The sequence below is a fragment of the Phlebotomus argentipes genome, unplaced genomic scaffold (assembly GCF_947086385.1).
Source record: "Phlebotomus argentipes unplaced genomic scaffold, Phlebotomus argentipes genome assembly scaffold_4, whole genome shotgun sequence".
NCBI classification, from domain to species: domain Eukaryota; kingdom Metazoa; phylum Arthropoda; class Insecta; order Diptera; family Psychodidae; genus Phlebotomus; species Phlebotomus argentipes.
In genome coordinates, this window is record NW_026776174.1 from 3,865,112 (window position 1) to 3,892,312 (window position 27,201).

A 27,201-nucleotide genomic window follows, 5' to 3' on the forward strand; every position below is an offset into this window, starting at 1 on the left:
GAATATGTTCAATTTTAATGAAATTAAACAAAAACAATAGATTATGTGCAAAATGTACATCAGTTGAAAATGTTTTTCGTGCCATTGCGTAAAAGTTTTAACCTAATAAAAATACCCATAGTGCGGGCATTAAAAGTTCCACAAAGCAGGTCAAGTTGAAATGAAAATTTTCCCACACAGTTTCCAATTAAATTATTAATCAGAGATAAAGAATGCTCTTCAAATCAATTCACTGCATATCGAGTGCGTACATAACTGATATTTTTGTATTCTTTCTAAAGTGATATCAGTTTTATTTGCACACACATATTGGCGATATTTCAGTGTTAATCAGTGTCAGATATGTGAATAAGTGTGGCTGAGAGACAGTGACAAGCACTGAGACAATTTCACTTCCCGCAATATGACTTGTTTGAGTGGCGATACTGTATGACTTATTCAAATGAGGTATGAAACAAGTATTTAATGACATTGCTAATTACGATAGTTTCAATAAATATGCTACCCACTGCATTAAGCAAGTGACTGTGGTCGGCGAAGTTGTTCTTTTTTCATCAACTCTTCTACATTTTTGTCGCTCTTTCGAGACTATCAAAGAAGTGGTAGTTTAGCGTGCGCATGAAATTATTTTAGCTCACCGAGCCGAATCAGTCAGCAACGAGCATCGTCTGCGGCTAGACGTACAATTTGTCACACAAATCCATGCCTCAACTTATTATTTTCCTACAAACTCCCATGAGTGACGTTGCGCGTGTTTGATCGGCATAAATTTGCAAAATTTTACAAGTGCCTTGTGAATAAATATAGTGTATAGAAGTTAGTATTTTTAATTTAAACATCTCTGACGGACACAAGCAGCTTCTTCATTTCCATTCGAGAAGTGTTTTCGATGTGTATATGAGCCAGTGCGAAAGAAGGCAAATAGTATCACTTTATCTTTCAAAAAAGAGCAAATACATTTTTTCTTCACGTCTCCGGTTCTTGAGACAACATTAAAAAAAAGCAGAGAAAGATACAACACCGAGGAAAACGTGGGATACTGAAAATTTAACAGGTGTGTGTGCTCAGAATGTGCAAAATTGTTGAGAAATTTACGCGAAAAGTGAAATTACACAGAGGATTTTCTCTGCTCTCAGGAGAAATCTCCTCAGAGAAATATTGATTTCACGTTCGGATGCTCGACTTTGTGATTTTTCCATCACTCCAGAACACTCCCACAAAAGCTGATCAATAAATTTAATGTCTCTACCATTGAAATGCCATCGCTGTGAATTTATATAAACTATGTTCCGCGACGAGAGAAATAGTGGCTAATCATGCCATTGGTGGGATCTTGTTTCAAACAAGGAATTCTTACGCAACCGAAAGATTCTATACTCAATAAGGAATTCCTCCAAACTTTAACTATACCATCAATGTACCAACTATCAATTTCCCAGAGTGGATTATCTTCTCCGTTGTTCTAAAGCTCCCAATTTTCAACATTGGAATTTGGTGTAGAGGCACAAAATATGTCAGTAATATGAATGAATGTGCGTTCCCTCGAGACTTAACTGTGGATTTCGTATATCAATTCCCTAAAGATTTTTCCTGCACAGCGTATAAGATTTGCGGATGCCAAAATTCTCTCTGAAATCTCTCTAAAAGTCATGGCATTTCCACTGCTTAATATATGGAGAACTTTAGAGCAAATTGAATTAATCAGCACGATAAAATACACGACAGATATTTTACCCATCGTCGAGGTCATGGCCAGTCTCAAGACATGTCGCGAAGACTCTGAAAGTTTTATTCTGCGCAACGATATTTCATGTATTTCACAGATGTGCCAATATTTTGATTATCTTAATTTTCTGTTGCGACTTCTTTTGATATTTAAGCAGGTTTATTTCATCTCCCATTCCCACACATCTGGACACCAAATTCAGCTCCCATTTGCATTCCGGCACATTGATTTCGTACCACAGACTCAAGGGAATCTCATGATTGATGCTAACTTTCGACGTGGTCGTAACTTTTATAGAAATTGGTTTATTTCTCATTGCCATCAGACGCGGAATGAACTGGCAGCCAGAGCAAACAATAACACTTTTTTATTGGCTCAAAATGAATTTGAATTGATAAAATTACCAGCCGGGAAAAAACGAAAAGTCTCGTCGTCACTTTCTTCACGCAAGGCAAGTTGGTAATTGATATAAATTGTGTGTGAAGTTTGCGAGAAGAGACGCGATGTTTTAATATGAGGGAGATTTATGCTCGAGAGCACTGATAAGACTTAATGGTCTCATTCTCATAGTCTCAGAGAACTTGCGAATTCCGCCATCAAATTTTATGCTCGTGCTAGAAAAAGTGAAACATCTTTTATTAAATAACAGAGAATTTAGCGATAAATGTGTTGACATTGGCTATATCATCAGTCATTCACCATTCTTTCCGCATTATATTCCTTTAGAAGAGACACACAAAAAAGTGATAAGATGCTTTTGACATTTGAAAATTCGCTCTTTGGTATTTTCCTAGCTAATTTACTTTAATTCAATTCATCCACAACATGTTATCTTCTAATATATAAATAATTTATCAATGGAAAGCATGTCAGAATGCAGAAACTGAGTGAAAGTCTAGGGGAAAGTCTCAACGATTTACTGAAGTTAAATAAATGTGCTCTTTGCAGAATTGGAAAATATGGGAAAACCCAAATTAATTTGCAGACACTTGCCAAGAGTGTTTGCGGTGGATTTGATATCAGACAAAGCGAACAATTGTCAGAGTAACAAAGTAGTGAATAAATTAGAATTGAATAAATATTCATTAATTAAGAAATTTAATTACATTTTATTATGAAGCGAAATTGAAAGAAAAACCGATATTGCTCGGAAAAATGCGGTGTAAAGCATGATATAACTGATCGACCAAACAATAAAGTTTCCTTATTTCCTTGTTAATTCAAGTTTATGCGATTCTCAAACGATGAGATCATGTACAAAGTCCACCCAAGATGACGTTTATCGCAAACACTGAAGAAAAAATGTCTATGCAATTGGCAAAATTATAATGAGAGATAATTTTAGTGTGAGCGAGTGACATACTTTCGAGTGAGACAACATTTGAAGACAGTGGAAATTTGTCGTAAAATTAAGTTCAGCGTATTCTACAAATACCATGGCATTTACATAAAATGTTATCAAGTGAGTCACTCGCAATGTCATCATAAAAGTATTTGGCAGCATTCGCCAGACGAGAAGGAAATTTTAATGCAGAAATGGAAGAGATTCTTCTCGGTAAACCACAGTGAAGCTCTATTTCCTGTGCTATTTGCTCTCTTCTAAGCGTTGTTCTCATTAAATTTACTCATTCTCATACCTGCGCCCATAGAACATCATCAAAAAGCAAGTCAAAAACATAAATTGAGAAAATTTTCTTGACATTTATGACAAAGATTCGTTGCAGGCGGTCTTCATATTCCTACTTTTATAGCAAATTTCATACACCCAGTAGATTAAAAACGCAGGAAAGCAAAAAGTTTAATTAAAAATTTTTCATTTCAAATATATCACATGCGTCAGTGAAATACAGACAAGGATAATTCAATTAGTAATCAATAAATAAAATATGCGAACGCTGTGTTGAAACGCCATTCGATGGGATTTAACACATATTTCAGAGGAAAGGAAACTCGCAGTGTTTATTTAAAGTTTAAAGACAGAACTGTCGCCGCAGATGTTCCGCTTTTTTCTGATCATACGCAAGCCTCGCATCTGTCAATGAACGCGTTGATGAAGAAGAATGACCAGCAATCAAGCGAAAGAGAGGAGTTTGAGGGTGGATGAACTCACAGTGCTGAATTCAAAACATTCAAATAAATTTCGGTGCTTTCTGTCCCATTTTATGGTTTCCACACACTTTCCATTTACGGCTACCGAAGCACTAAAATTTCAGCGAAATGCCCCCGTTTTGTTCAATTTTGTGGGAATTTCGCCAATTTGATCTCAATGGGTGTGAGACATTTTCCAAGGATGGGTGAGTTGTGAAGAGTCATGAAGCATAAAATTCCACCAGTCTGCCATGTCCAAAAATCGACCAATATCCTCCAACACTGAGTTGAATTTCATGAGACAAGCCAAACAATACAAAGTAAGCATCTCAATTTTCTCAATGGCTCAGTGACAAAGACTTTCTGGTTGATAGCGAAAAGGGTGTGGGAGGTATTCGATGATCTACAAATGCATTTCTCCAATCAACACGATGCTCAGAAAATATTCGCAAATTGAAATGCAGAAAGTGTTCGTAGTGAAACAATATCAATTTGCAGCATCACATCAGAGTTGTGACCAACGTCATTAATTACTTGTGTAGATTAAAGTTTGTTGAAGTAAGATCAATTTATATAAAGTTCACATATATTTTTGAAGAATTCACGTGAATTTTTTAAAAAGTTTATATAATTTTTACACTCTTACCCCTTCCCGAACCCTAAATATTTATCTATACTGCTCTCAACTCTGACGGCATTACTGTTTTTTTCTCTTCTATTGTTTGGAGTTTTCCACGATATCTGCACCTTTGCTAGATAGATTTAGTATAACAAAGCTTTTCAGTATGACTAACACTTGGAATGATCATTTCAAATACGCCTTAGTTGTTCTTTTCAATCGGATGATTGAGCTCATTTTTCATCACCACTCAGCGCAATAATCGAATTACTCACTGCTAATTCAGCAATGACAGTGATTTCACCGTCACTGCATTGTCGCACTGGGAATTTATGAAGTGAGTGCATGTCGAGTGAAGCGAGAAGTTGAGACGCTCATAAATCAATTTAGTTTGAATGGCAGAAACGAGATTAGACCACCCTTTGACTTTCATTCATCTCCTCGCTGTTGCGACATCAAAGTGACGCCCTTGCGAATCGGTTGGCTGGAGATGAAAATGGGGGTCGATATTCATTCCAAACGATCCAAGAGACATCTCTCATGTCTTGACACCCTAGGTGGACGTCCAATTGAAGCGTGAATCAGCGGCGAGAACTGAATTGCGCTGGGCTAGATTGATGATTGTGGCCATCGCATTGTTTACACAATGCGACGAGCTTTGCACGATCGATTGCATATTACTGTGAGTGATGATGGTAGGATATCATCCGCCCACAGGGTCGAGAAGCGAGGTTTTGCATGAAACCTTCCACGCACTCGTATTTTCCAGGATGCCTCATTGTTTATCCATGTTGAAATTCCATTAGGTGGCGAGAGAATTCTCAATGAATTTCGTTGGTCATTTAAAACTGTTGAATTTTTTCACCATTACAAATGCTTTATATGCTCCCAGAGTGTCGAGAGGTGGTGAAGTGACGAGGTCAGTGTAGTTGTTGGAAAAAAAATCATCAACATGAGTTATTACAATTGGCGAATCGAAAAAAAACTCTTTTTCCATTCCAAGACACACAGAAAACACAAGAGTGAAAAATACTACCCGCCATATAATGTCTAAGCTTCAGTCAAAGTCAGAGATTGTGCTAAAATTAGAACAAAAGAGTTTTCCCTTCTACAAAAACACGTCTTTAACAAATTGCTTCATAACTTTTAATGCCAATAATTCTTTCAACTCATTTTCAACCTTCACGCGAGCTCCTTCCCTAATGCCTAACATTTGCCAGAAATTTTATTGTGCACTTTTGGCTCGAGAGCATTCAACCGCAAAATAGAGATCTGTGACATTGTTCCTCTTCATTTCTATATACAGCATGGAAATTTAATTTGCGTGATTGAGAGCTAAAATGCTGGTTCTTTTATTGGGTTTTAAAGTCCTATGGAAGAAGGAAATGTTGGTCCCATTTCTGCAAATATATTGTTTCTTCTTTTTTGCCTCCAAGAAATCTCATATCCTCACCAAATGCTGGAAGTAACTTGCATATGGGATATTAGACGAGGAAGTTGTATCACAAAAGGGCGAATCGATAAAATTAAAAGGATGGTCGGAAGAACAAATTTAATTAAAGCTCAGCAGGAATTCGTATTAGAATTCATTGTGTAGATCGATTTTGCAATTCGGGCGGTATTTTAATTCGATTTCCGTGGAAATTAACATACAAATAGCCGAAGGAGAAAGGTTGAGTAAATATTCTGATAAGGAGCAATAATTTTATACGAAAGTGAGGAAAATTTTCGAGACATTGCAAATTGAATCTACATTTCCTGAGGACTGAAATAGCTCAGAGACATTTGTATTTGTCAATATTCGTATACTTAATTTATTATAAACAATAGAGACAATCATGAATATTCATTTGATTAACTCACATTGCTTTTGTATAATATTTTCGTCTGGAGGGCAGCAACTTTTTTTTTTATTTATTTGAAAATTCCAAATCCCGGAAGCGCATAAGTTCTGGTAAATTCAACAGTAATGCAGCTCTTATTCAGAGTCTTTTGTAAAGGACGAATAATGAAAATAACATTTCAGAAGAAATGGAAAGAATTCACTGAATTGTAAGAAAAACCGAGGGGTTTGCAAAGCTTTTTCCGCTACACTCAATACAAAAAAAATCGTATAATAGTTAAAATAATCAAATGTTAAATTGTTTTACATTCACCATAATCGTTGCAAGTAAAACATAATGGGGGTAATTTTACAAAGTGCTTCCCATCAGTATTGAATTTGAGCTCTAAACCCCCCGCAAAACCACCAGTAAATTATTATGTTGTCATGTAAGTTGATAGAAAGTTGCGCTGCAGAAAGCTCTCAAATTACACAATATAGTTGAGAATTTGTATTGTTACTTCGCTTCCGGTACGTTTCCTCCAAGCTGAGTGCGTCAGGATTGCACTTTAGAACTTGTCAATATCTCTGTGAAGAATATATGTACCTCCGATTTCACATCGTTACTATGGAAATTTCTCTCATGGCGGAATCGAATATCTCCGACTAGAATCAAAGTTTGCATTAATATCCGAATGGACCACAGAAATGCACTTAACTTGTCATGTTGAATCTGACTGTGAAACATAGATGGATTGAGTGCGATATCTTCTTTCGCTTGAATTTAAAGACTAGCAAGCAATAGTGAGGCTATACAATCAAAGTTGTAACAAAGTTTGGTGGTGGCTGAGTTTAATTAAGCGAAACATCCAATTTCAAGTTTTCCCATCTGCCAGAGGAAAAGGAAGCGGAGAAACAGTTGCTTGCTCTATTTGTTCGTCAATATATTGACATGTATTTATTTGCACTAATTATTTTGTTCCTTTCGCCCCAACGTGAAACTTTTAACCAGTTGACTTGCTTCACTTTAAATGCACTTTAGCTACAATTCAATTCTTGCTTCATTTCCACAATGGTAAATATATTTTGCGTGATTTGCGTGACGCTGCACAGATTCTTCCTTGTTGGTCATCGTCAAGGAAAACCATGGCATATGACGAGTTTATGGGAACCCAGACGACTCGCTTGCGGAGGTTGAGAAGAGGTCTTGGCATCTCACGCGCTATAAATATACTGTGCTTCATCCAAAAAATGACAACCAATTCACCTTCAATCTGATGATAAGACAAAACAACTTCCAAGAGATGAGGAGAGCAGATTGAGCGACTTGTGAGACTTTCCGGTGGAATGGGCAAATTGAAGACAGTCGAAAAGAGAGGGAAAAGTCTATGAATATCTCTATTAGCGGAAAATTTAATTTTCATCAAATTCACCGAGGGTGACAGAGAATTGGGTGGTCAAGGTTTTTTTCCAGCCAAAATCTTGTCCCCCTAAGGCCACTTTTGTGACGCAACAACTCGGAAAAAATTCACCCCTCGAGATGAAATATTAATTAATTTTCAAAGAGTAATTAATCACAATAGGTCAAGGAATTACCATAAAAATTTTAGGCGAAGAAACCTAATTAAAAAAAAATCCCCGAAGCCCAACACAATTTTTGCATACTAAGAATCGAGAAATTATACTTAATTTCAGCAGATTTCTATCATCTCGACTGGGACAAATTACAATGTCGTGAATTTTCACAATCTTCAATTCAATTAGCATGAAAGGTGACAATTTTCATAATGGATTAGATGGATATAATATAATTCTCACAGCGCTTCGTTTGTTTACATTATATGTTTACATACTTATTTATATATGAATAAATATTTATATGGAGTGCTGCCTTTGCACTTCTATTTGAGTATATTCATCTTCCGAATGATTCGCCGAACATACGTGAACTTGAAGAAATTGCCAATGAAAGACCACCGACTGGGTGGGAATCTTCAATTATTACACCATCATTTCTTGCTAATTATTCAAACAGCGGAACACAATTGGCGCTTAAAAACATAATGATGGTGACATTCAGTAGGTGAAAAAGCACGTTTTCCTATTCACTTGCCGACTTTTGTCTCATCCAGGGGCACGGATGATTAGGATTTGAAGATTTACATGACACATGAGCTATAGAAAAAAGCATTTGCATACACTTTTCCGCAGAAATAATGCCCACAACTCACGGTGTTGAGCCGTGAAAAGGTAATTTGACTTGATTTTCAAAGAAGCAAACACATCACGTTTAACATTGGCTCTGTGAACCTCTCTTTTTTTGTAAAAGGGGTTTATGCGGGAGTTTGCTGAAGGAGAAACATTTACAAGATCACCTTGAATGAATTTTTGCATTTTAGATATGGATTGGCTAAGATGAAATTAAAATTAATTGTATTCAGAATTGACTGTAAGTTAGTCTCTTAGCCCAGAATTAATTTTACCAAAAAACCCACGAGCCTGTAAATGTTCGAACTCGTGCTCGTAAATGCTAAAATTTGCGAAAATTAGCCAAAACTTAAATCTTAATTGCAAAGAGTCACGCAATCCGTTTTGTGAAATCCATCCCAGTTGCAAATACAAACACTTCATGTCGCATGCCACTGAAATAGAATGGGAATAGCATATGTTGAACAAGTGTGATGACAAGATATTGCTGATTTTTAATAGTTTCTTTAAGAAAAGCATTAAAGATTCGCTCAGTAAATTATTCATTCCTTCAATATTCCACTTTCCTGCGCTCACAATTCTACAAATGTACGACGATTATTTAACTTGGCCCAATATGTGTGTGAGTAGTGTGATGTTGAGCGTTTTATGGTATTTGGCAGCTCTTTGATCCCGCGTCTTTTCCACGGACTTTGTGCGTTCGCGAGAACTTGACTCGCAAGACCAACACGAAGAGAGCGTTTGAACAGGCTTCGTTTATGAGTACTCAAAGGTTCTTACTGTGTCATCAGACAACTATAAATAAATTTAATTTCTTATCAACACATGAACACGAGTAAGTGACCTTCTGTGACGTGGGTGCGAAAGTACGATTCAAAGGCAATTGAAAATGTTAGTCATCACAGGTGTGAGGCATATGCTCAACGAGCAAAGATCAACGAAAGGCTGTTTAGCGAGCACAGACATTCTGATATTTTGATGTCTCGGCGCGTATTAAAATGAACACATTACGTTTTACGACTCTACGTGAGCCTTCTGTCTCACTAATAATCTCCCCTCTGGCATTGTCTAGGAGTTCTCAAAAGATGAAATAGTATTCACACAGTAAATCATAATTGTTAGCATACAGGGAAAATCCTTCTTCCACAACACCAACTCTCGGATAATCACTAAAGTGAACGGGAGCCTTTGTCATGAATTAAATTGAGATTAGTAGTGTAGATACGAAGGCTATTTTCCATCCTGCTTACGTCATTATCCTCAAATAGCCTCTTAGCTATTATTAATATATGCAACCTTTTGATTTGGCTCCTATTGGTACATAATCACTTGTGTTATATTGAATTCACCGATAAAGCAATTTGAGCAACATCTAGAATCCTTCCTAAATTCTACAGGCTTTGCCTGTGAAAATCTTTACTCCATTCATCATTTTTAGTTGGGGTTTCAAGATGATAAATTTTCCCAATTAGAACACTTTCCATTCAGTGCCCGGAGTTGTAATCATGAGCGTCACTTTTAATGAAATTCTCAATGAAATAAATGGTCACAATAATTTCGCATCACAACGGTATAATAAAATGTTCATTTGATAATGTCAGTTGAGGAACTCAACAGTTGGCAAATAAATAAAATTGTAATTATATGTAAATTAATGTATGTGTGCTGTGGACTTATGAATAGATTGAGGGAGTGAAACACTTGAGTCACTCTCAATCAAAAGCAAGTGCTTTTCAGGCTCTACTTTGTGTACGAAATTCATCATTTTGAGATATAAAGTGAAATGGGAAATTATGACAACACCTGCGACTCAATTTAATTTCTCAAGGGGAAATGCCACATAAAAAAAATCCGCTCCGAGACTCATCTGTATGAGTGGATAATGAAAACAGAGGCGATTCTATACTGGGGAGAAAATGGAGGGAATGCGTTGGAAATTCCTGTGCAGGGATTTTATGTGCATTCCTGGGCCAATTTCATGCTGCAGTACTTTTGAAGAAAGCTAAATTAAATATCCACTGCTTTATCCCCCAGTGGAGCTTTTATGTACAATGTTTACTCTATGAATTCACATATTACTATGTGTAAGGTCAGGGCTATAGATAGTGAAGCAGGAAGTTGTGGTGTCACATGTTGCATAAGAGTGCAAATTTTTTTTTAGCAATTTCCACAATTTGTCCAGCAACAATAAATGTAATTTATATTCACTGTGGCTGAACTATTGGGGCGCCATAAAAATGTGTCAAGTACACGAAAGAGGAGTGGTTCCTCGTCTGGCTTCACCATCTCCAAACTATAGTCGAATCAGCGGAAACTCATGGATAATAACTGTGTGGCATTTTGACTATAAAATTTCTAGATGATATATAGGCACAAGTGACCGAACGACATACAATAAAAGTCGTGTGCGATGTAAATTGCTCTCAAAGAGCACGATATGAACATTCGAAAAAATGTTTCAAATCACGAAACAAGGGTTAATTGATTTCTCAAACGTGTGGAAACTCGCGAGGAACACTTCCTTCATTGCCTCACGCCGTGAGATTGTACAAGAAAATCCAAACCTGAAGGTTATGTTCATATTTCTAATTAAATGAATGAATAACACTTTTGTGCGGAATTAGTGAGCATGATTGCTGATTTTTATCTTTTCAATTGAAATATACACTACCAAGTGATCACTTACAATCATTCACTCAACACTTATGTCATTTGCTAAACACATGAGAGTTAATAGCAGAAAAAAGTAAATTTAAATAAGCCGGTGGGTAATTAGTTTTGCTCTTTTTGCCAAGTAAATTCTCTATAGTTTTAGTCAAAAATATGTCTCTGAGAAGTCTTAATGGATTTTTAATCCTGCCTTCGAGGGATAATAAAAGTGTGCAAATATCTTCTCATTTCATCTTAAGAAGAGTATCAGTTGTGAGATGGAATTACTTCGATAAATGGTCTCTTATGCTAATATACCCGAGGGCATTAGTTCAGAATCTTCAATTTCAACTGATATAGCGTATTAAAATTGATCGGAGAACTGAGAGTTGAGAATTATGTGCCTTGCAAATTTAATTCATAATTTTCCAGTCTTGAATAATCGCTATTCTACGTTCAGATTTATCAATCCAGTCTTTTCACGCCCCTCTAACTTTTATTGACAAACGGATGAGAGATTAGCATAATAAATTAGCATTGTGAATTTACTTTTTGGGTTTAATGTATAGGCAGTCGTGAGCTCATTTACCTATCTAAGCCAATACAGCGTGCTTCAGTGGTGAATGAGAAAGAAATAGACTCAATTCCCGAGTGTCTAATAAACCCAATACGTCATCATCACGAAGGATGATCAATCAGGATGGAAGATCTCTTTGGGTGCTGTTCCTAGAACGTGAGGGCGAAATAACCCATGATGAATAAGACTATTTTTTTCATCGGTGCCCATAAAAGCGAATGAAAATGAGTAAAGTGGGCGATAAAGAAAACCTCCTTGTCATCAATTTTAACCTGAATTCCCAATAAAGCGATGAATGATGCTACGGTGGCTTATCATAGAATAAATATTGACAAAATATGAGTGTATAATGCGAGTTCAAGAACTGCAAACTCCCTCCGTGCTCGGGGATATTCGGCATCCCAAGAATTGATGCGTGATAGAGAAATTACGTCATTGGACTATTGGATTCGTGCCGTCTTCTCCATATTGTACTCCACGCGTGGCGCGGAAAAAACGCTTAAGCAGTTCCTTCTGTTTGCTTAGCGGAAGTGCTCCGGCTTCGTGAGGAGTGGGAGTGAAGGTGTCAAAGAGGCGAATGCTTATCGTCTCCCATATTGACTGTTCTTGGCTGTATAAAACATGAAACATCTTGCTGACAGGGATCAGTGTTAAATTGAATTTTTTCGTGTCAATCTTGCTCCAGTTCACCATCAATCGTAGTGCAAATTTTTCACTTCAATATCAGTTCAAGTGAGTTTCCTTTTCTTTTCTGTGCCTTTCGGATATTCGTATGGCATGGCGTGTTCTTATTAATTCAGTGTTGGGGAAAAATTGAGACCAAATTGAGTGAGGCGGACGAAGTGAAAGTGAAGAATGGAGAGTGAAAGTCTTTTCAACTTCATGGCAAAGGGCAATTTATAGATTTTTCGGCAGTTTTTAAAATATGAGAATGTTCTATTTCGTGCCTTGTGAGAAAAATCAATAAATAGATTTCTCCTCTCTTTCAAGCTATTTTAGTTTTGTGGAATATTTTTCAAAATCTCACAGACAAAAGTGTGATGGAAGTTTGCAATTTGCAAATATCTGTACGGGATAAAACGCTTTTCACCATCACAGCATAATTTTTTTCCGCAATGAAAACTACAAAGCATATTGGTTATATTGATTTCTAATGATTGATTGGATCTCTGTTGGCCTTTATAAATTCTCCCACAATGTGCCAATATCCTAAAGCCTCTGAAGCCTGGCATTTTCGGAAGTGAATGGATCCGTAAAGCATCACTGTCTCCATTTTAATGTGTCAGTGTCGCGGCATATGGGCAAAAAACGTGCCCTGACGACCATTTACGTAGACATTTGGGTTTTGTCGTTCTCCCTTCCGTCACAGGGCGGTTGGCTTGAGTATGGATGATTTGTAATGGTTTGGGTTTAAATTTAATAGGCGCACATTTCCCCTCACCCAATCAATATCAAATAAAAGTCTACATTCGAGGCAATATCGTGTGCTGAGGGTTTCGGGGGAGAGTATCGCAAGTCAATTTGGTCGTTCGCTGTTTGCAATATATTTGTCTGGGATTATCTCGTGAAACATCGACAAGTGAAAGCTCCTGGAGTGGCATCCATGATTTTTGCAGTTGAAGAATATTTGTAATTTTCCACTGGGCGAAATCCTTCGAAATCCCGTGCAATATTCCCCGTCTTTACTTCTCTCGTGGCGTTAGAATGGAGATTGAGATTTGGCGATTCAATGGATTGAGAAAATTGTAATGCCCGTCTTTGCACTCCTCTCTCTTTGCAGTTTCGAGCTCTCTGCTGGTGTGATAGTATAAAAATGAAGGTGGTGGTGGTGTTGTACCTAATTCTGCACTGTGCTCTGCCACTGATTTCCGGCAAAACATCTTCCGGTGGAGAAAGCCTGGAAGTGACCAAGGACGAAAGAAAGTTTCTCAGCAAATCGAATTCACTCCGTGACTCGATTCCCAACGCCGATGTCAAGGGGAGTGATAGAGGGGATGATTTACTAGAGAATTGGAAATTGGACCCGTCCCAAGGTTAGTTTCCCGCACTTTATTTACTCCTCAACTTACAGGTTAGACTACTCATGGGGAAATTTATTAAAATTTAATGGAAATTTTCAATCAGACATTCTCCCCAGCGCCGGCTTTTATCTATTTCATTACTGTTCCAGCTCCGCCGCCCAAGTTATTTACCGCCTATAAGGAGACATATATTACGAAGGCGGCGGCGAAGAGATTCCTGCAGAAAATACGCTCACTGAAGAAGCCCTACACGGAAAAGGAGTATGATGACCTACTTCAGGAAATTATGCTCGAGCCAAAGCCCACGTCCAAATACTCAATCTATGACAAGAAGTATTTTGACTATTTGCCATCGGATCAGCAAGATATGAAATTAGACCAGGGAAAATCTGACCAGGACACCACCAAGGAGTCCCACCATCAGCACCGACATCATGAGCGTCGTCATCAGAGACGGGAAAGGGCCAAGAGGCACACAGAGAAGGGGGAGGAGAAGAAGCTGGAGAAGAGACACTCAGGTGAGATAAGCGCATAACATGCCCATATACATATTTCTGGTTATGCCGCAGGCAATATTCTGAGAAATTGGACTGTCTGGGATTAATACATTCATCTTGTTTTCATGATGTATATAAATTTCATAGTTTTCCATGAATGGTCAAATATTGCGCATAAATCAAATCCATAGAGTTAGTATTCATTGTTATGACCATTTTCACCCCTTGAAACACAAACACACAATCATAGTTGACTTATTGCAACCACAATATGTCTTCTGACGTCTAATCATTTTTCCTTTTGAGCTAAAATTTAATACACGCGCTTGATACTTTTCCTACAATCTCAATTGCCATTAAAAATTTCTCTATCACCCGCTATCAAATAATAAAATATGGAAGATGGGTCATGAACACGTATAAAATGAATGGTTTTATGGCTCTGAGTAAATCACATAATATTCCTTTTAGTGCACAAACTGCACATCTTCTTCTCTTGTGTCGTCATACACCGGGTTATCAATTATTTATGGGTATCATCCTCACAAGGGAAATTAGTTGTGAAGAGCTGAAAAAGTCCCCAGAAGAGTTGAAAATTGATCATTAAATTTTACAAACATTTTCTATCTTTGCACTATTTGTGAGCATATATAAAGTTTTCCTTTTAACCTGGATTTTGTTATTAAATTCTACCATCGTTGCCTGGGATTTGGTAAACAGACTAGAAGATATTGGTCTTAAACGTGGTATTACACTGGGAATTTGACTAAACGGATCAAAATACCCCCGCTTAATTTTGCAGACAAACACTCTAAATTTTAATGGTCTTTGGGTCGATAATCTCAGGTATGCTGCATGAATACGTGTGCTATACAAGAGGTAGTGAGAAACACGAAATTTATTCTCATTCACATGGAATGAGAAGCGATTTGTACATAGAGGAGTGATTAATAAGGAAATATTTCATTCGTATGAGAGAAATTAGGAGGAATTGGTAAATGTGTGTGTGTGCGTGTGTGTATCATCGCAGAACAAAGCTATTACTTTGCATTAAATTTCCATTGGTAGAATCGTCGTCAAATGCCCCAATGCCCAATGGTATTCATTGCTTTGCTTGTATCAGCGGAGAAACTAATTAAACAAATTGCACACTGTATATTGAGGGATATTTATGCGAACCAGAGGACTTCATTGGCAATGGGATAACGAGGGGAATAATTCTAGAAAATGAGTGTGTTGCTGGCGAGTGAGAAAGTGTCAAATGCATTTGTCTTGTTATAGATGTCGAATGGACTCGACACTTCCTGGAGCATGAGAGGATGTATCATGAGCAATTGAGGCGGGACTACGAGGAGCAGACGAACCAAAGATATCAACAGCCATTCCAGGCACTTTACACTAATCAAATCTACACACTGCCTGTGAGTGCGGATCCCAACAATCCGTGGAACAATCCTTTCTACAGACCGCGACTCAACAATTACTATCTCCCGCCTGACCCCAGTCAATTCATCGTCCGTCCTCAGCAGACGTTCATCAGTTATCCCATCCCAGGAGTCGTCTACAACCCGCCCCATCCCCCGCAGAATCCCCCCGTCACTCAGGTCACCAAACCGCCAACAACTTCTCCGCCAGACACCGTAGACTCACGCCCAGGCATATCAACTGGGAGTCGGTTTGGCGAGGATGGACCAGTGTGGGATGTTCAGGACAAGCCATCCAGGCTAATTCCAGAGACACGTAAGTATTAATGGGGCAAACTGAGATGCTTTCGAAATAGCCAAGCAATCGATATTTTGTGTTATATTTCAGTAGGTATAAAGCATGAAATTGCTAACATCCCATGGCATTGTAAATCTCAGACAGACAAAAAATCAAATTTAGTTATTGAAAGCTTTCAGTCTTTGGCTATTGCGAAAGGTTGTGGCAATTCGCAACATCATGATTCTTTCATCAGAGGAAATTCTCAGAGGTGATTTTCGACACAAACTCACGAGATATCTTTCAACTCTTCCACAGCGACCCAGTCCTTTACGCCGACGCCCACCCGGCGCCCCGCACCGCCCGTGATTCGTGATAATGAAGATTACTATGATGATCTCACGGCATTGAATAGAATTCCCCAAGGTGGCGGGAGTCAGAGCAGTGTGAATCAGGGTGCTGCTAATCAAGGTAGTGTGAATCAAGGTGTGCGCACCACAACCAGGCGCCCACCGCCGCCCCTCATTCACAACAGCCCGGACTACGATGACTTGCCAAGCAACACCGGAAGTGCTCAGCGTCCTCCATCCAGTCAGCCCAATTTCAATCAAGTTGGTGAGTTGATTCGGGTTCCATCCACAGTACAGTAGCAATTTTGCAAGGTGGTGGCACCTTCTCAGGCAAGTAATATCACGCCACGATGGGAGGCAGCCTGAGACTCTTATCGCTCTGCAATCAGCTTGTAAATGGGATGTTGGGAAGTCGTGTCAAATGGCAGACTGAGTGATTTTTATCATTTTATCTGGTTTCCCAGTGATGCTATGTGCATGATGAGAACATCATTATAATCCGTTTTGAGAGTCTTTAGAGACTTTGATGAGAGTTTTTGAGATTCAGCTGGGCTGTTTTAAAGTTGATCCGGAGGAAATAGATGCGGTATTTCTCAGAATATTTGCAACATCATATTTGGCTACGAAATTGCTACTCTACGGAGAATTTGAATGTCAGCTTTGTGTGATGTTCTAACTAGAAAATCAGTCTAACTTTGCACAAATATGTACAATATATATATAAAGCAACTCCATGTTAATCTCAATTTCATATTGATAAGGGTTTCAGTCTTGCCAGTGCAAATCCCACAAGAGGCAGAATATCCACTCAACTTCACCGTTTTAAACTCTTCAGATGTGCCTTGAACTCCCTTCGGGGTGTGTTACTTGCTCAGGTGACTAACAATGTTGCTTTTCTGTCTGCAATCGGACAGAATTCCAAACTAACATTTCTGGGAGATGTGTCTGCAAAGCACCACTGTCACGCAAAATGTGTTATCATGCACTCAACACTGTGTTTTCTGTCCACCTTTCTGTCGGCCCGTGTTGGTGCCTCTCACTATTTAGCCTTATCCAACTAGGGAGTGGAAGTGACAGACCCCAGCAGAGACCCAGTCAGCCAGAGAGACGTCCGACGGCGCCCCCGAGCCCCGACGGCCCATCCAGGTGCGTCTGGGCCATCGTGAATTGCTGCTCACCCCGCAACCCGGCCGTGAGGTATGCCTGCTTCGAGAGGGTGGGCTGCCAGGGCGCCTTCTGGGACCTCAATCCGTGCAGTGATGTGATTGTACAGGCGGCCGTGGATGAAACGAATCGGTACTTCAATTGAGAGCAAAAAAAACGCATTGTGATGACATTTCGAGCGAACAAATTGCACCTCACAAAACTATCCGCATTTATGAATCGCCCTATGCACCTTATTTATCCGCACAAGAGAGAATTTATTAATTTAATAGCAACGGAACTCTGAGCAGATCAGGAATTTGCTAATGCTACTGCTATATATTTTAGCATTATAGTTAGATATTTTCCCTCCCTGGAAACACTGTAATGTAAGACGATTTTGTAAATAGAGCAATAAATATTTTATAGAAGAACATTAGATATTTATAGTGGAGGAGCGAGAAATTAGATGATTGCTCACTCTATTTTCTGTTGGAATTTCTGAGGAAATTGCACATGAAGAGGTAAGGAAGTCTTCTTTTCACCCATACATATATATTTCTCTCTCTGCTATACTCAATTTCTCTCCAAGAGTACAATTATTTCATGTTGATGAAGGCAAGCGTCGATAAAATTTTGGAAAAAATGGATATATTCAATGCTATGGATGGGGATATATTTTGTCGATTTAAAGTGTCACGTTGGGGATAAATTATTTTCTCGTTTCTTTCTCGCTTCCACGGGCATGATTTTTTATTCATAGAATTTTCTCTTGAACCCTCTTGAGTGCGTCACCAGAGGTTAAAGCGAGGCACTTCGGTTTGATTTCCAATTTTTCTAGCCCAGGGAGTGGCAATCTTTAGCAACTCGAACCTCCGAGGCTCTTGTCATTCGTCTTGCAATTTATTATCCATTCCCGAGAACTCTTCCCCGGGAGAATAAATGAAATTGACGCTCGTAATTGTATTTTCGCCATGACAAATTAAATACAGGAGAACAAAAACGGAGTTCAAAGGCGAATCACTTGCCATTTCAACCCAGTCATTTTATTTACTTTCTCACAGTGTCACATTTACAACTCGGGAGCCTTTATTAAATCTCTGAGTAAATTAAGTGTCCTCCAAGGGTGTCCTATGTACTTTCAGCCAATGTATGCCAATAGAACTATATAAAATTGAATTAATTTGCATCCATAATGGACGAGGAGATGCTCCAAAGCTCAGATTCTCCGCTATCTCAACATTCTTTACACCCAGGACATTCTGCCTTAATCTACAAATGTGTATGTCGAATCGAAAGAGCAAACCTAAAGAGTCCCTCGCCTCTGAATACAACGTTAAATATTAATCTATTCTTGTTCCCTTTGTTTGTGTGCTCGCTCCAAAATAAAGATACACCAAAGTTGGGCTACAGAAAGCTCAAGTGCGGATTCTCAAATTCACCTAAACACAGAGCCTCGGCAATTTTGCATACAACCACACCGGCGCCTGTGCATGAAAAGGGTGGATATATAGTAAAGTTGAAATTTCACGTGCTTCTGATGGTTTTCTCTCTCAGATAAAATCTCTATATAAAAGAGAGGCCAAAATATCCTCTCCGGAGAACAATCAAAAGAGTCACAACAATTTGCAAAGATAGAGCAGAAAGTCACAAATTCAATTTCTTTATGCCTTGCTGAAGATATTATTCGTAGAGAGGAACTGCAAAGAGGTTTCTGGTGTAGAGATATAAAAAGTCCATTATGATGTTAGATAAATGTCCGAACGAATACAAGCACTTACTATTTATGAAAATTCATGATATCAGGTGAAGAGCGTCCATTTGCAAAGTCAGAACCACATATTCTCTTGAGTGCTTTAATATCGCTTCCTGATTTTACATGCTTTCAAAGTGTCTTCGGATGAATCACAGTGTATTTAGAATTTCCGTGGTCGTCAATTAAATATTTCCTGCTTTCCTTCCATGTCAGAGCCAATCATCCTTCACAAAAGCAGAAACTGCCTTCAAAGGTTTGCACGAGTTGGTCAATTTACGGAAACTTTTTTCCATAGACATCAACACAATGTGAAGTGAAAATGTCTCAATACAGACCTTCACACGAGAAAGTATTTCTTTAGCAACTTCTCGAGTGGCTCCTTTTGGCCCATACAATGAGATAGGAAATTAAATTGTAAAGGAGGAACTAAATGAATTCAGGGTGAAGGAATTGTTCAATCATTTTCCGTCGTCGCTGGCACATCTGTGCAAAATTACATTACGCCAATGTCGTGCAAATTGAAATGCGAATTATTAGATTTCCATGTTAAGTATATTGGAGAGATATTTTTGATTAAAATTATATTTAGAATGGAATTCGTGTCCTGGATACTCCGCTTCCTTGTCTTATCAGAAGAAATGCTCCCAATCCAGGAGACAGAGCATAAAACAGAAGCATTTCTCACTAAATACTTCACAACACAGAGTATTGGGAGTGATTTTTGCAGAATGGCTCTGTCACGGGGTATTCCATTAATCTTGTACAATAAATGACTTTTATCTAACGTTGAATTCTCTTCAAAAATTTAACAAATATTTCTGTACAAATTCTCTCGTGTTAAATTCCAGGAGAGCATACCATTCCTCAATGCTACCTTCTTCTATAAATACATGAATTGGAAGACTTTTCCTTCCGTGAAAAGGGAGAAAGAGAGAGATTCTCTTTGACGATACGCATTCAGGCAAGGAGGGAAATAAGACATGGGGCTAAGATGTGCTCGTGCCATTGTGTATATGTTGTAATAGTTCAACTCCGGGATTGGAGAGAGAGAGAGAGAGAGAAGATTATATGTAGATTTGCACTTACCAGCATCTGAGGTTCTCTGGACGACACCACGTTTAATTTCCCTCTTGCCCATCTTTGCGTGCTTTTCCGTGCCTGAGAATGGAATTTGCTGCTGCTGTTGCTGCTGGGATTCCAAATGTTGCTGCTGCTGAGGTTGTGACGGGAGCTTGGAGGTTGAGCAAGTGGAGTTTGTGACTCTATGAGTACTCCGAAGCCCTTTAACAGGGTATAATGGATACTATCGTCCAGCTATTCGGACCCAGTCCCGATTATTTTCACTATTGTTGTACCAAACACCTACAAGAATAAATACAGGGGAGAGAGAGAGAGAGAGAGGTCAAATAGGATTGAAAACTACCATGACAAAGTGGAGCAGATAAAATAGGATGAGCGGTAAAAAAGTAGGGACTACAGTACACGTAATGTTATGTACATACGTCTAAAATATATACAGAAATGTACACAAATGTGATAAACTCCTCGGGCGGAGAAAACACCGTCTCCCTGCTCCAGACCCAGTTTATCCCACCGGCATTTGCTGAATGAAAATCTAAAAAAATCCGTATCATCTCCGAAAATCAGTGAAATGGATCAAATGCTCAGAGCCAGGGCATACGGCGCAGAATTGTATCTTCAGGTTCAATGAGTGTGAATATTGGGCGCGATAGAATTTCCCGGGAAATGAAATTTCCATGAAAATGCATAAATTGAAAATATATATTTGCCATCGTTCGTCGTGTTATTATTTACAAAAGTTAATTGGCAAATCGATGCATTATTCATAACGCCCCGTGCATCAGTCAGATAAAACGCTGAAGAAGCGACGCTTTTTCTCAAATGCCTTCCCTTCGTAGTCTCACCTAAAACTTGGTCTACGACGAGAACTTTGTTTTCAATGAGTTTCCTCTGCCGTAACATGAGAGACACTTCCCCCAGTGATCTTTTAGTAAAATTGACGTACATATAGATAATAGCGAAACGACAAAAGGTGCTGCAACCCAATGTAAAGTTTCTTACATGTGAAACTTCTTGTCTATCCTAGCTAATGACTAGATAATGAAAGGTGCACACATTGAATCAAAGTATCAAAGAATTGTCCGATAGAGATCAAACAAAATGAAATATTGTGTATGTGTAAATAATATGAATACCATTGATTAGAAAATTGTTCATAAACGACTCCCAGCATGAGCTGAAACTCCTTTAAGAAATACATTGAAAGTCCGTGGTACCTGACGCTGTCGTCGATTCGCGGTGGCAGAAATGTAAAGCATGCTAACTTCGAAAAAACAGATTCACATTTTGAAAACAAATCTCAATGCAATCCGAATGAAACCAAGCCGCGCCTAAATTATGCGATTTGGGATGAATGCTAAAGTGTCCCGGAAGCATTCTGCCTCGACATCGAGTGGGAATATTTAAGCAAATTGACTCGTAAATGCGACGTTTCATTGGCAAGTAAGTTTGCGTCTTAGTTTTCTTTTGCGTCCGCGCTGAGTTTTTCGCATCCGCTTTCAAGCTATACATTATTAGATAGCTTATTTAATTGACTATCAACGTAGACCATTTGACTGAATCCTAGATTACTATTGAAAAAATATTAGGTGATATATCAGTTATTACGTAAAATATTGTAGAAATATATGTTTAAACTTGCTTGTTTTCTGCCTAAACGAGGATTCAAACAACGTTTTTGAGCAATTTTCAAACAAAAAGACCAGAAACAAATCGTAGAAATGTTTAAAAGCTAAAATTGTTCGAATTGTGTGAAAAATCGTCAATGAATTATCTATATGCGCAATCAAAATTGCAATGAGATTTTCTTGCTCACTAACGCCTCTTGGCCAGAGTCACGAGAAGCAGTCGCAATATTTGTGCCATCGGAATGGAACTAATGCTGGAGAGTCGTTCACACAGCATAAAACATATCCAATATATCTTGTTTTATTTTTCGAGAACACTCTTCGAAAATCAATGCAAAGCACTGCAGTTGCAGTTTAAACAGAAAGTTGTTCAAAAGCTCTATTCATTGTTCCTAATTGTTTGGAGTCAGAGAGAAGAGTGATAAAATCTTTAGTGACTGTGATGGCATCGTTATTGAATTTGGAGGATATTTTCAACGCTGATCACGTGCTGTATTGGATGCTCGAGTCACCTTCACAAATGTTCTCTTCTTTTTTTGCTCAAACGATGATTTTTTTTCCTTCTTTCTACCTCCGCTAAGCACTCACTAATTCAGATCACACAGAATCATGTATTGTCGTCTAGTTTTTAGCCATCGCCGTGTAACATCCAATCGACCAATGAAATATGGTAATTGTGTCGCAAGGATAAATGATTCAACTCTTCATTGTGCTCTTCGTACTCTTGTTCATGAGAGTAGGAAAAGTTCCATTCTCTCCGACTCAAACTGCAAACTATTCTGAAATGTATTTTATTTCACACAAGCGATATCCCATGACACTATATATGTAGTATGAAATTGTGTATTTATATGGCAATTTAATATGAAAGATATAATTTAACGATAAATTATCCTATCACTCGGGACAGACTTTTGGTATTTTATCTACACTCTTGCACCATCGCTCGACATCGGGAAATTGTGCCATCTTTGCCGACAGAAAATTATTTCGCCGGATTAAATTCCGGCAGAGTCGACGAATTAAAAAAAAAGGAAAGTATAATAATACAAGACACCGAATTTTCGAGAGAAAGCAATTTATTGCTTAGGATTAAGAGTTTCTAAAGAAAAATAATATTTTATCCTCCGTCTCTTCTTTGCCAAGACACTTTGGGATACAAATGACGTACTCGCCAGGATGAGGTGTGAGAACAATGTCAGTCCCTGGAATCTTCCCAAGAATTTCAATTAATTGCAACGATCCGATTCAATTAAGCAAAAGATATTCGACTGCTGATGAGTATTTCCCACTGCTTACAGTAAATTTCAACATTCTCCACATTAAATTGCCATTTGGCATTAGCACGAGTAATTCCCTCGCCATGCTATCAGCTGCCAGCCAGAGAAAACCCATAAAACTAACTTTGCCTGATTGTTATTTACCAGAAATTAGACAATTTGATGATATTGCCTTTCCGGGTTTCGCAATTCGTCAATTTCTCGAATATTGTCACATAAGAGATGACCTTTCACGAATTACCACCCCTGGATAAGTCCAGGGTGTCTCTCAAGAAGGGAAAGAAAACATTATAGAATAGATTTTTTTTTAGACATATTTTGCACAAAGAGGGTTTCAAAATAAAAATATCAGAAAGGAGGAAAATTTTATTGAGCCGTAAAATTTTTAGGTTGTCTAAAATTGTACATTCGAAATTGAATTTGAATCAAAACCAAGAACGGAACGATTTTAGAGAATATAAATTCGAAGTAGGATTTGCATTATTTTTTATACACATACACACACACACACACAATTTGGCAGCATTTCTCAACAAATTTTAAAATTAAACTCGGCTGCTCATCATTCATGTGCACACGAGAAAGTGCACAAAATACATTTGGAAAAACACACACAGCCAACAAAAAGTTTAGTCAGTGTACGTGATATTTGCTGAAATGATTGCATTTGCAAGTGCAGGCTGTGTACAAAAGATGTGGGGCAGAAGAAAAAGTAAGAAGTAGCCTTCAACTCTGGAATTAAAAAGTTCACGAAGGAGATGAAAACATGTCGAAGAAGAGAAAGATACAAGGCTTCGGAATTACGCGCAAAGAAGTGGATTTAAATCATATTTCCCTCCTCTGTCGGATGTTAGAATTTGTGAGCAATTTGTTTCATTGATTTTTTTGTGCCTTCGATATTGAGGGAGTGGAAGTAGCGACTCAAAGAGGGATAAAATACTGTGAAATCCGGAAAAGTAGATGAAATACTGCGAGTCAGTTGGAGGAAACTTCTTGCTCCACTTCTATCGTCACCCCAGCTTCATGTTTCCACTTCGGGAAAGTATGTAAGTACATAGAAGGATTATATCATGCCTACTTCTATTTGTATTATGTAATTGTGATAAAGTGTAGGAAGAATCATTAGTAGCAGCCCTTCGGAATGATGATCTTCATTAAATTTCCACTCCAATCTCCAATTTATTGTATAGTTGCTGTCGAGAGCTCCTTATATATGTACATACATATGATGGCGCATAGTGAACTCAAGTATATGTAATAATTTAGATCAGGAACGCCTCTTTTTGATTTGTCATGTGAGTGATTTATAGGATTGCTTTCAAACGTTTTCGGGGCAAGGAAACATCCATTGGAATAATGCCTAAACTTCTTTGACACATTTTTTGATTCCTTCAGCAGAAACTTATTAAGTTCGTTATCGCGAGACAGTCACGAGATGACAGTGAGTAGCAAAAAATCACAACCGCACAAATATCCTGTCACTTTATTTTTTTTCTGCTTACAAGGAGACGGTGTCATCTTTTGCCGTTTGCCACCCTATCGTCCCAATGTCTTCCCCCTTTTTTCCCTTCGCCACTTCGAAATCCTCCTATTATATTCCTCGCAAGTTCCAGCAAAATTACCTTTTCATGTACAACTGTGAAAAGCTTTCTTCTCGCCTTCTGCCTTAGCAATTGCAAAGAAGAATTTTCTCATATCCACTTTCTGTCTTCTCTCTCTCCCTCTCGCTCCCTTAAAATGTTAAGATATACCGAGAGAAACGATTTCCTATATGTTTTATGTGCGCTTCGCCAACAAAAACACTTACGGAAAACAGAAGGAAGAAATGTCTGCGTGAAAAAAGCACTGAGAATACTTTAGACACGGTTCCTTTTCTGCTTTTCTTCCTTCAATTACAAAATATATGTTTTTATTATCGAAAATGCTTTCACCCTTGCCGGAAATAAAAACAACAACCTGGATAAAATCGAACGTATCATGACGTGATTTTACAAAATAAACAAACTTGCTTCTTATCGGCGAATATATGGAGTCTTCATGAATATGTGGCGTATAAAATATTTCACTATGCTCTGAGATATTTCCGAAAATGGTTATATGGACACATCTTACTCTACATTTCGTCAAGATTTCGTTCCTAGAGGCAAAGTTAAAATAGATATTTTCAATAGAATTTGCATACGTTCTCCTTCTCCTGGCGACCCAATAAAATTTTCCAGGAAAAGTGGTTGTCTTTTTTAAATATAGAGATTCCATTAAAATTTCATGCGAGTATTTCCGAGGAGTCTGTGGGCGAGAAGCGTGACCCAAAGTGTGTATGTATAATGACGGCACAAAATGCTCAACTGGACTATATGAGCATAGAATAAATTCTTAGCCACGAGTATTCATTATTGAGTATATCCTTTCCCTTTTCTCCTCTCTCTCTCTCTCGGCTTTTTCGCCTTCCGCTCTATTCTTGGGGCTGTTTTTCCCTGTGATGTCCACTTCAAAAGTGTGCGGATGGTCTTTTTTCTCTTCTCTGGCTCTGGCATAAATAACAAAGGCACATCCAGGAGAGAATGTATCATGTGGGAATTGGACGGGAGATATCGTGAGAGCCTGTGGCGGAGTAGGTGGAAATTGCCCGTCCAGAAAATCAATGATAAATGCTCCTCCTATGGAATCCCGCATACGCAAACACATCGAGGATGATCGCACTGGCACGGAAGCGACCAACAAAAGGGTAGTAATTGTCAATTTTGCCGAGAAGCCTTCCTCGTCACCGGAATCACATCGCACCCGGCACGCCATGGAGCAATTACTGGGGTTTGTGTGGATCACACAGTTGTGCCACCATGAGCGCACTTCCGCTCTCTCCGGCTGACAGACTGAACTGACCCGGACAGCGATTATGTCCCAAGTACACGGCTCTGGGCGCGAGTTCATCTCGGACGAAGGGCGGTGGTTCATTTGTCTGGCTTCCGGTTGTCGTATTTGAATTTCCCCTTCACACCTCCTCACGTCTCTGGCGGTTGGTGACCGTTTGGACAAGCGTTACGTGGTGATTTTCGACTGGAGCCGCCACACTATGTCGTCCTGTGCAAGTTTCTGTTATTGTTGCTCTCAGACGATGACTGGGAAATATCGATTTTAGACGTCTCTCCTGTTGCTTGTGCCCCGGCGCAAGACTCGAATGGAATTTTCATGAAATTTTCCCTGATGAAATTCCCAATTTCCCCCGCGAACAGCATCTACACGGCATAAATGCCAATTAAGCTGAACATTTTTCACGATATATTAAAATTTATCGAATATTTATTTCTCCCATCCACTCTCAATTTATCATGAAAGAGAGCTTGTTATATAAAAAAAATGCTCAACTATAGAGAAGAACAAATTTATTGGAATGTTTTCGAGCAATATTTTGCTCTGTGATTTTTAACTTAATCAATTTTGATTTTTATGTTATATAAATTTGCGTAATCTCTGCTTATGTACAATAATGAGAGCATAAAAAGCATTTTGCAAAAGCATGTAAAACAGGTATGAAGAAATAACGAATTGAAAATCGAGATTATAAGCATGAATAATTTGTAGAAAAAAATACCGCGATGAAACATCCTTAAAGATATTCTTTCTCTAGTCTTATTTCTCCTGAGAGAAGTGAGCTCAGGTAGTGAGAAGCAGTGTTGATATTGATTACATTAGGTACATTAGGTGATGCTGTAGCTTCCAGCGAGTATCATGTATTTATCCAACTATGAATCATGAAGGAGAATAATGAGACGATAAACGCCCAGCATATTTCTACCTTTCGCGTTAAACACGTAATAATAAGATATTGTGGAAAATGCTCGGTATCCACGTGATGAGACCTTAATTGTGCACATAAATTAGTTGAATAAGATAAATAGAGGGAATATCGAGTATTTTCATCTCATTCTCATGTTTGCATTCTGTCCTTCTATTCCAACTCGCCAAATTAAATTTCGACTTTCACACAATTGTGGTGGGAAATTTATGCATTCTGCCACCCTGAAGAGACGTCGTTATGAATTTCCAATGAGCTTTTTC

At 38.4% G+C, this 27,201-nt stretch overlaps 2 protein-coding genes across 5 annotated transcripts in view; one reads left to right on the top strand and one right to left on the bottom strand.

Annotated features, from left to right (window-relative positions):
* LOC132257655 (uncharacterized) overlaps positions 1 to 27,201 on the bottom strand; it is a 44,152-nt gene that overhangs the window by 14,298 nt on the left and 2,653 nt on the right. The window contains exon 2 of one of the 2 annotated variants that reach the window (XM_059754648.1): positions 20,244 to 20,519. The exons of the other annotated variant lie outside the window; for it this stretch is intronic. Coding sequence (XP_059610631.1) covers positions 20,244 to 20,295 — 52 coding nt within the window. The 5' untranslated portion in view covers positions 20,296 to 20,519. The remainder of the gene's footprint in view (positions 1 to 20,243; positions 20,520 to 27,201) is intronic. 2 annotated transcript variants of the gene reach the window in all.
* Positions 655 to 17,835, top strand: LOC132257654 (uncharacterized). Of its 3 annotated transcripts, none has more exons than XM_059754644.1 (6): positions 655 to 1,054; positions 13,470 to 13,722; positions 13,860 to 14,228; positions 15,489 to 15,947; positions 16,227 to 16,523; positions 17,320 to 17,835. In XM_059754644.1, the coding sequence occupies exons 2-6, from the start codon at positions 13,503 to 13,505 to the stop codon at positions 17,565 to 17,567; spliced, it is 1,593 nt and encodes a 530-aa protein (XP_059610627.1). In that variant the 5' UTR covers positions 655 to 1,054; positions 13,470 to 13,502; the 3' UTR covers positions 17,568 to 17,835. The 3 variants fall into 3 exon arrangements, with proteins under 3 accessions (XP_059610627.1, XP_059610630.1, XP_059610628.1); XM_059754647.1 differs by having other exon boundaries at positions 17,306 to 17,421; XM_059754645.1 differs by lacking the exon at positions 655 to 1,054 and adding an exon at positions 12,312 to 12,421.

Bases quoted from the DNA above. Each gene is read 5' to 3' on its own strand.
- LOC132257654 (XM_059754644.1), top strand. From the start codon at position 13,503: ATGAAGGTGGTGGTGGTGTTGTACCTAATTCTGCACTGTGCTCTGCCA. The intron at 13,723-13,859 runs GTTAGTTTCCCG...TTACTGTTCCAG, and splicing joins GAAATTGGACCCGTCCCAAG to CTCCGCCGCCCAAGTTATTT. The intron at 15,948-16,226 runs GTAAGTATTAAT...ACTCTTCCACAG, and splicing joins CAGGCTAATTCCAGAGACAC to CGACCCAGTCCTTTACGCCG.